Below are 10,603 nucleotides of genomic sequence, written 5' to 3'. Positions count from 1 at the left end.
CGTCGCTAACACCCTGGATGCCAATCCAGGGTGTTGGATGCCTTTAAGCCAAATCTCATAAAAAAAGGGGCAAGCTATGATGGCATCTATGCAAACCTTTGACAGTTGCCAACCCCATTCAATCGCGATGGAATTGAGCCAACGCCAGCAACTTGACAGTGACATTGCCTGTTGTCCGTTGCTGCAACAGCTAGGTACGCTTCTGCATCGTAATTAGGGTTTCTGGTTTCTCGACCTTTTTTATTTCTCGAGGCACGGGAATTCTCGACCAGGATTTCTCGAGTTTCTCGAGTATCTCGAGAAATTTTGAAAGTTTAAAAAAACACCATGTTATTTAATTTTTTTTGTTTTATTACAAATCAGACTCATAGGAGTCGTAGGTGAGATCAATAATCAAACAAATGGTAATATTTATTTACCATAAATTGCACTTAATAATCAAAAATTCAACAACAGACAAAAAAAACAATAGGTGCAGGCGTACGCGCCGGCCGTGTGATATGCTATAGTGTATTTCTTTAGGTATTTCACAAAATCTAATCAAACCACAATATGGTATTTTGTTAGGAAAGAATAATCAAGTCAATTAATTTAACTCGATGTGACAAACTTACAGAAGTTTTACTTCGTAATATTAATACTTACTCAACGTTACAATGAAGCTGCTAAAATTGTACTATTTTGCTAATAAGAATATATCGGGATGATTTGATTTATCAATAGTAATTTTATTTTGTAATATTTGTTATGACATGGCCTGGCCTTATATTATAATTCGTTTTTTTTTCTAGCATAAGAAAGAAGATAAGTCAATTAACGTGTCTTTTTGTTGCAAAACACTTTTTAAAAGCGTTTTTCAATTAAAAGAAACGTCGAGATTGTTTACATTTTTTCTAATGGTAAAAAAACGAAGTACATAAATAGTAATAAGTAATGAGCCTATAAACGAGACGAATTCCTTAGACATTACAGAGTAGTAGTTCAAAAGTTTCAAAACATGAAAATCGGTTGAAGCCAGAACGATAAAAGATGGATCAAACAGTTTTAGCTTTTAAATAGGTACCTGAAAATGTAATAAAAAGATTGTATGCATTTATTTAACTACCTAAAGAAATACACTATAGACACATAACGTATTATACGCGTGTTTTCTTTTTACTTATCATAAGAGATTTATTTCTCGAGTTCTCGAGGCATTGAGTTTTTTTTTCCGTCTCGACAAAGGACAAATTTCTCGTGATTTCTCGCCTCGAGAATTCTCGAGCAGAAACCCTAATCGTAATCGTAATTAATATTTACACTGCTGGAGGTGGAGAGTGAATCATTTAAATATTTCAGCGTAGTGGCTCCATTTTCGACATGGCTTGAGTTATCATATGTCGAGTTTAAAACCATATACAGCAAGTCTATCCAATGTAGGTTCCAATAAAAGCTCCACAATTTGTGCAATAGTGATCGGTGTTGAGACATGAGTCCATGCAGTAAGGGAGGAATACGCAAGGCCAGCAACTGTAAGTAACAAAAAAAAACCTTTAATTAATTAAGCAAAGGAAATTAATAAGTAGCTTAAATCTAAAATAGGCCCTTGAGGCATTGTACCAAGGAGGCTGGCGGCATTTCCTCGCTATATCGCAATGCTGATACGTTGTGCAAGGTAGCCGCCAGCATTAATTAAGTTGTCTTCTCTTTTTACAAGCTTTTATTTAGTTTCACCTGACCGTTGTCTGTCTGTCTGTAATCAAATCTTGCAAGTTAAATTTGATCTACTTCCCGGTTTCCGATTGAGCTGAAATTTTGCATGCATGTATAAATCAGATGACAATGCAATATTATGGTACCATCGAGCTGATCTGATGACGGAGACAAGAGGTGGTCATAGGAACTCTGTGATGAAACAGCGCAACCTAATTGTGTTAGGAGTTTTTAGAATCGTCTCGATGAGTATTAGTTGTCTGTCGTAAGAAAAGTACAGTCAGCGATAAAAGCTTGTACCAAAAATGAAATCTTTGTCAAAAACTTATTTTTATAATTTTAGGATAGTTTTTGCTCATTGTTATTTATTTTTCTTACTGTGCATATTTACTTTGGATGGTATTCCTATATAAAACCTGCCACTTTTATCTTATTGTAATCATGTGTTGAATGTTATCTGTATTAGTAATAAATAATAAAAATAAAATAAAATCAACGCAAGTTTACAAGATATTAATAAAAAGTTTTGTACGGAACACTAATAAAAACGGGTACAATAGAGTATGATAGTTCTTACAATGCATAAAGATACTTATAATACCAATGCTCCATTAGAAAAATTGGCACAAAATGTACCTAACGAGTAAAATAAGTATTACGTTTATTTATAGTCGCGGCCATATCTATATTGCTGGCCAGATTAATATTTATAATCATTTTTCTGAATAAGTACTTAAATAGATAAGGTCAGTCAACAAGTGTACGTAGGTAAGTGTAGCTATGGGGTAAGTGTAACAGGCCTTCATTCATGCATTTAACGTTTAACACGAAATAACCTTGATTTATTAATTAAAAAAACGTCTAATTAGCATTTTAGTGTTCCTATCAAATATGTCCATGAATAAATGCAACAAAATTTATAAAATCCTTCCTTAAATTGGAAAAGTCAACTAAAAGCCAACATAATATTACGTAGCAGATTTGAAACATCGCTAAGAAGAAAATAGTGTTTAGTTTTCTTGTTCAATGAATTCTTGTATACCAAAGAACAGGCAATATTTATAAAATTTTCTTGATTCTAAGGTTCCGCATATCCCTCATCGTAAACATAGATAAAACTAATCGACACCTCTTAATACTTCACACCGAATTTGTACAGTCGACGTCAAAGATTTGGTTACATTTTTCGCCTTAATACAAAGGAACAAGGTGCATAAGTATAGCATATCTTTGAGGTCGACTGTACATTCATAATTACAGTGATACAAAATAGAAAACATGTGAAATTTTACCCAAAAAGACAGAGAAGAAGTGCTGAGACGTGTGTCCGTGTCGAAGCTCTCCGGTTAACCCTTGTGAATACACTCTGGTGGCACGAACGGCAGGTTGCGAGCATGGTGTCGGGCCCAACCATCGGTTGGTGCTGGATGATAACTGCCCCAGGGACCACATGTGTGACCTGGACTGGCGGCGGTCCCAATGGTGGGCCTGGTGGGTATCCTGAATAAGGAGGGGGTCCTGGTCCTGCGGAGTGGACTGAGAAATTAGCTGCATCAAAGTCGTTTAATGATTGTATAAAGTAAATATAGTTCTTATAAGCACTAACTTATTCCTAATCATTATTAGTAAGTCATAAAAAGTAAAATTAACATTTCACAAAGGATTCGTTTCGTCTTAAGATGAATATGTTTTTACGTCTCTTTTTATACTCATAATTTGTTTATTTATTGTATTATTTATATAGGTAGGTACATGTCACTGTAGGTATGTTACTAACTAATGAATAGGTACTCAAAAATAACATTTACTCATACCATGTTCAGTTTCCACACTAGATAATATACAAAAGACAGTAATTTGCCTAGAAATTATTATATAGCCAGGTAGTATCAATATACACCGTGATATCAAAATAACACTAATTGTCTTTTTGTATAAATAAGCTTTTTTAAGTAAATTCATAAAGAGAAATACCTATAGATAGTAAAAGGTACAATATGACGAATGAAGAAGAAAAATGAAGTTTTGTTTAGATGAAAAAAAATACAAGTAAATACTAGAACTTACTCTCCATGTCTGTTATTTTCACAGATTTTAATATTATTACTATAATATATGTATTTAGGAACTCGATCACAACAATGAACTGAGTCAGCGCACCCGCTATACATAATACATATGAGCATATGACACATGTATGTTGTTGATAATTGCAAGCTATCAGTGATAAAAAATAGTTATCGAATGTTAGTCGTGATAAATTTGATTAATACCTAATTGGAATTTGAATTTGATTAAGATTAAATATTTAATAAAACGAAGATACTTAACCAAGGGCTTCTTCTAATAATAAAATGAGCATGTAACCAAGAAAACATGTTATTGGTTTAATATAAATAAACACATTACTCAAACATACATAATTACCTATACACCACAATGTTACGTGTTAATATAATTAGTGTTAAGATTAAGTATAATAGCTTAAGTAGTTGTCGAGATATTTAGCGATGTGACAGATGGACGGACAGACGGACAGAGTCGCACCATGAGGGTTCCTTTTGTACCTTTTTGGTACGGAACCCTAAAAATGACTTATAACTTAACTAGGAATACGTAAATTCGTTAGTTACGATTTTAGAGCAGAAATGTGAAATTGATGGATTTGGTCGTTGAAATTGTACACCTTTTGTTACGTACCTAATATCTAAATAGCAAGTATTGGTTTCTATTAGCACGTTTTCTCTTCTTGGCTTTTAATAATGAGGTCGCGAGCGTGCGTCACCGGTAATACATGATGAGAAGGGGCAATCAAAATTACGTTGAAATTAAGTCGAGTTTCAAAGAAATTGTCACTTGTTTTGAAGTAATTTCTGGAGAAAATTGATGTCGTCTAACTTTCATTTACACTACTTCAAAGTCATAATATCAAAAATGTAGTCTGATAAAGTACAAGTACAGGATATGTGTAATACAAAATGACCATTTTTAGCAGTCCAAACTTTACGAAATTTACGAATAAGAGCATTAAAATCTGTATTTTACGGGCGTTTACCTAAACGTCCATCAGAAAAAAAATCATTACTAATTTAGTGAGTCTATTTTCAAAAAAAATGATCTGAAAAAGTACAAGATAAGAAGACGTGCTAATAGAAACCAGTACTTGTTATTTCTATTAGGTAGCAAAAAGTGTAGAATTTCTTCGTCAAAATCTATCAGTTTTACATTTTTGCGACTAAAATCGTACACGGCCTCTAGTTGGCTAACTTTGCCCTCTTTTTTGGAAAAAACATGAATTTCTCAATATAATTATTATCACATCTGTCTTTTTTTTTGCTTAGCGCATCCATTGTTATCCAACGCATCAGTTTATTGAAGAATATTTTAAATCGTGTTTTACCTAGGTACTTTTTTTGGCATTTTAGAGCGCGACCAAAGATATCCGGAGGTTTGCCCACGACAATCTGGATTTTTCTGGCCTTTCATGGTTTTTTTTTATGATAAAGGAGGCAAACGAGCAGACGGATCACCTGATGGTAAGCGATTACCGCCGCCCATGGACACCCGCAACACCAGAAGGGTTGCAAGCACGTTGCCGGCCTTTAAGATGGGAGTACGCTCTTTTCTTGAAGGTCATACGATCAATACTGGTCCGAAAATACCGCAGGCCTTCGTCTGTGGCTATAACTGTGGAAAATACCGCAGGCCTTCGTCTGTGGCTATAACTGTGGAAAATACCGCAGGCCTTCGTCTGTGGCTATAACTGTGGAAAATACCGCAGGCCTTCGTCTGTGGCTATAACTGTGGAAAATACCGCAGGCCTTCGTCTGTGGCTATAACTGTGGAAAATACCGCAGGCCTCCGTCTGTGGCTATAACTGTGGAAAATACCGCAGGCGAACATTCCACAGTTATGGTAATGTAAATTCCCGAATTACATTGCCCACTGTCAAAATGTTTGTGTATTTAGGCCTTTTTAGTTTAAACCTCAAAATCTATGCTTTATGTTTATCACTGAAACGCGGAAATATTTGTCAAGGGCTCTCAATTATTTTACACTTGCAACCATTGTTAGGGTTCCGTACCCAAAGGGTTATAAACGGGACCTTATTACTAAGACTCCACTATCCGTCTGTCTGTCACCAGGCTGTATCTCATGAACCATGATTGGTAACAGCAAGATATCAGTGATAAAAACACTTATCGAGAGTAAGTCCTGATAAATTTAATTAAACCTATAAGGTAAACGTACTAATGCCCAATAGACGACACCTTGCTGTCACCTCTATTGACAATGACTTAAGATTCAAGATGACATGTACTGGGACCGCGTCGAGTACGAATTCTTCGAATAATAAAATAAGCATGTGACCAAGAAAACAGTTTATTGTATTGCTATAATATACAAACACAAAAACTATATACACATAGATTAGATGTACCGATTGTTAAGAGCCAACGGGAGTGGTAATTTCTCCATACAAACGTACTCCTCGTTTTCCTCCGTGGTTTTTGAAGCTAGAGCAATGATTTTTTCAACACAGATTAATATTGTCAATATCTGTGTCAGACCGTTTTGCTTTTTTTGATATTTTTGTTTTTTAAGGCGCTAGAGCCCTTCAAAAATGGCCAAAATGGCCTAATTGACTATGCCGCAATGAGAGGCGTGGCATTCAAAACTGATATCAATTAGCCAAAAAAGCAAAACGGTCCGACACAGACAATTTCATAATCATTTAGATTTCCAAATTTGGTTACGATTGGTTAAGTTTTGGAGGAGGAAACAGGAGTACGAAACCTCGATTTTTGAGATTTTTACGCAGGATTTTTCGCCTTGTCCTTATCGCACTACTTTTAGGTGCCGCTTCCGTTAGCGAGACGGGTATATTTACCTAAAATATTTAAAACTCAGCTCCTGTTTCGTCTTAAGTATTAATGTATCTAGTGTTAAGATTAATTATAAATATGACTTCTAAATTAATTAGGAATAATAAACTTAATTAGAAACTTTGCAAAAATACAAATATATTTATAAAAGTTTATATTTGTTATGTTGTTTAGTTAATATTATTTTAGAAGTCCCTTACAATAAAATTGTATTCTTATTTCTGCTACAATTATAAATCAATTATAATTACAGAATAAGAATTACCTAACTAATTTGTTAAGTTACAATGCAAAAATGTTTACGTTAATCTTTTTGGTAATTTTTTATGGTCTGCAAATAACGTATAATACATTAGTAGTGGTTGAACAGTCTGTTGGACCTTTTCTCTTTCCTAGCCACCAAAAGCAATGTCAAACTAAACCTAAATTAAAAAATATTTTTTCGAAAAAGCTGCACTTAAATACCTACGTTTATTGCTTTATAAAAATAACTAGTCTTCATAGATATGCATTAAGGTTATATTCAGATTGTGACTACTGCAAAAAGGGCGTATGTATGTTTCCCACTAAATGGTGACGGAGTTGAACGATCCAATAATCATCGGCGCTCGAAGTCATAAACTTGGATTATTCATTGGGCCAACATCATAAACAAGTCTGCAAAAAATCAGAACTACCGGATTTGACGCAAAAGAGCCAGGTTACAAAATTCGACAAAATTACTGGATTATAAAGTGACAGATAACAGTATCGAGCTCCGTCACTCATTTTATTAAGCAAATTGACAGTGATGCCGCACCAATAATACAGCTCCAGGTGCTATCAGAATCTTACCTTAAAACTCACAGTTCGAGTACACTATTGTTAACTTCCTCTATAAGCAACGAGTGCTTTTAGTTCCAGCATTAAAAAATCTAGTGCTAGCCGAGGATAAAAAAAATCGCCAATAATTTCGCTTCGCCAGTAATTTCTTGCAGACGGATTTGCCCTCATTTGTGAAAAACTCTTGCGGGCATACAGGTGACCCCAAAACGCTCACAAGATAATATTATTATGTACAAGATAAAACTACCATCCAAACAATGTCAACTTATTATAGGTACCTATAGTCGCACCAAACAAAGTCTGCAGCGGATTTGATAGCCCACGCACTGTAAGTGTTATGTATACGTCATAATTTCATAGAAGTTTGACGTTTAAAATGACACTTGGACTGCGTGGGCTATCAAAATCGCTGCAGACTTTTTACGGTCTGACTATATTATGCTTATTATGTATTTCTTATAGATAATTTTCTAATCACAAACAATTATGTCTAAAGGTGAAGATAATTTCAACCATAAAAGTAGACTGGCCCGGCGCTATGATATGGTACCAAAGAAATCTTATTTGTCCCTATTCAATCAACAATAGAACTTATGGAGTAAGTCTATCTCATGTAGGTTCCAATGAAAGCTCCACAATTTGTGCAGTAGTGGTCAGTGTTGAGGCAAGAGTCCATGCAGTAAGGGACGCATACGCAAGGCCAGCAACTAAAATTAAAAAAACATATATCAAGTTATTGGAGTACAAAACAAAATATATTGAAAGTAATAGTCATTGGTAGGGTGCTGGCAACAGGTCCACCAATTGGCAAAAGCCCGCGCCCGCATCAAGGCTGCAGAAGTAATGTCGGAACAGTAGGGAAGCTGTAGTTGCCATCGGAATAACACCTTAATTTGTATTGAACTAGGCTGTTAGTGGTCATAAATATGTTAATGTCCGGTTATGTTGATAGTTAAATACTGAACAATACACAGAAAATAATTTATGTTAATGTTTATAAAGAAACTCCCAAGAACCAGGCCATTTTGTCATGTAGGTATTCTTATCAGAAAATGAACGAAAATAACAAACAGCTCTTATTTCGTACCGAATACATTCAGAGTGTTACTAAGTGATATTTGGAAAACATGTAAAGATCTTACAGAAATATACAAAGAAGAGCAGCAATAATGTGTGTTCTCGTCGATGCCTTGCGTTCAACCCTTGTGACTATATTCTGGTTGCAAGAACGGCAAGTCGTTTGCGTAGGATCTGGCCCCACGCTCTGCTGGATGATTACTGCCCCTGGGGCCATATGAATGGCATGGACCGGCGGCGGGCCTGGCGGGTATCCAGAGTAAGGAGGGGGCCCTGCGGGGTGCTCTGATGAAATAGGTGCGTCAAAGCCATTGGGACCTTTACCTGAAATATAACCTTTATTACCTTTTTGAAATTTTAGGCAGGTATAGAATGAAAGAAAAATGTTTGTATAGTAACAGAAAAAGTAGGTTACACACCTGTGTAGTGTGGGACAACGATCTAGGATGCCGAAATTAGCTGACACCCTTTTGCAAAGACCAATGTGCATGTGCAATATTTCTCCTCGGGTTCTATACAATACACATACAGTGTACATATTTAAATAAACCAACCAAGTATAAAGTTACTCAAACACTGACAAGTAGGTAAGGAAGCGGGAAACGAGAGATATCGATCAATTACTTAGGTCTATCGTTTAACTGAGACGGTTGATAAGAAGTTATTACATATATTCAGCTACAGACTGGGTCACTGGTACATGACATTAATTAAAATTATATTAAATAAGTCAAAATGTAATAAGTATATAAATTATGTGACTTAGTCCAAATCCTTGCTAAATCCTTGTATTTAACATTGAAGACGATTATATTCTTATTTATTGTGTTTAAACATTAAATACAAAAATAAACTAACTTATCTATAAAACAAAACTAAATTAAAACTAAAAACTAATACTAAATAAAATTAAATTAAAATACGTCCAAGAAATTGGGCCCATTTATTTAAGTACTTATTACAAATATTAACCTAATCTATATTTCATATAAAACCGAAAAGACGCTTACAAAATGTTTTTCTTTTTCTTCTTTCATGTCAAGGCATGAAAAAATATCGCTAACTGTACCACAAACTATTTAAATATACAGGAAATTGTGATAAAATAAATATCTGTCTTGACATTATAGTTAGATAAATACCACTAACTTTAAGACTTACTTTCCATGATAGCTGCAGTTTATTCACTAATTTCTTCTGTACTTTTTTGCAAAAAAAAACGTATCTAGACATTAGATAGTAATATTGAACCGAGTTAACCCGTCCGTACTGCGAGACATAAAAGACATTTTGCTGATAAATGTAGGTACGTAATCAGTGATAACAATATTATCGGATATAACTGATATATTTATCAAAACGGATTTTTCGACAGCTCAGGCAGCAGGCCTGGGATTCTATAGAATAATAATAAATTATGGCGAAACGCAGATGACTCATGCAATTTGTACCTACTCAACGAACGCGATAAGAGCGTCCGGTTGTTGCAGTTATACTCGTACCTATAGTAGATGACATAGTTTTATAACACTATGCTTGTTGTACGTACGTTATCTAATGTTTTTACATATTAAGCCCTTGTTTCGTACAGTTCTGAGGCCGACGCTATTTTATGGTAGTCAGGGTAATACAGATAAGAAGTAAATTTGTATTTCCGATATCCTCTTAAGATCACTATCAATATCAATTCACTTGCTTACAGATGTAGGTATAGGTACCTAGTGCATAATCCTTTACCATCTTATTTTGACGGAAACGTAGGAACAGCAACGTGTCATGCTACTATTTTAGTCAGTCTCAGTACAAAAAGTTCTAAGGTTGAGATGGTAGGAACCACTGAGTTTTCTTAGAGCTTTATGGATCTCACTTTATGGATCACTCGCTTCTAAGCGATCCATAACGTGAAATCTTGAGGGTTGAGGCTTGGGGGATGGCACGAGGGTTAAACAAACTTTGCTTCCGAGTGAAACACAAAAATGTTCACCACACCAATAAGAGGAAAATACTCTGTGAACATTACAGTTATTAAATATTTATCATTCAAACTGATCACTTAAAAAGTCAATACTATCAGCCAACATGACCAAACAACTCTAAATTTGCCTCAGATTACTTTGCCTCAC

General features: G+C 34.9%; 2 protein-coding genes across 3 annotated transcripts in view; both read right to left on the bottom strand.

The window, feature by feature from the left end:
* The window catches only part of LOC134806769 (uncharacterized protein K02A2.6-like), a 238,280-nt gene that overhangs the window by 209,518 nt on the left and 18,159 nt on the right, over positions 1 to 10,603 (bottom strand). The window lies entirely within an intron of this gene.
* On the bottom strand, positions 7,993 to 9,866 carry LOC134789392 (lipopolysaccharide-induced tumor necrosis factor-alpha factor homolog). The gene is made up of 3 exons (XM_063760022.1): positions 9,642 to 9,866; positions 8,546 to 8,804; positions 7,993 to 8,110 (listed from the first exon to the last, which is right to left on the bottom strand). The coding sequence occupies exons 1-3, from the start codon at positions 9,646 to 9,648 to the stop codon at positions 8,008 to 8,010; spliced, it is 369 nt and encodes a 122-aa protein (XP_063616092.1). The 5' UTR covers positions 9,649 to 9,866; the 3' UTR covers positions 7,993 to 8,007.

The sequence above is a fragment of the Cydia splendana genome, chromosome 3 (assembly GCF_910591565.1).
Source record: "Cydia splendana chromosome 3, ilCydSple1.2, whole genome shotgun sequence".
NCBI lineage: Eukaryota > Metazoa > Arthropoda > Insecta > Lepidoptera > Tortricidae > Cydia > Cydia splendana.
Note: the sequence above shows the minus strand (reverse complement) of the source record. Positions and strands in the feature narration are given on the sequence as shown.

Coding starts and splice junctions, on each gene's coding strand:
- LOC134789392 (XM_063760022.1), bottom strand. Junction 8,111..8,545: donor GCTCTTCTTTGTATATTTCT/GTAAGATCTTTA, acceptor TTTTAATTTTAG/TTGCTGGCCTTGCGTATGCG.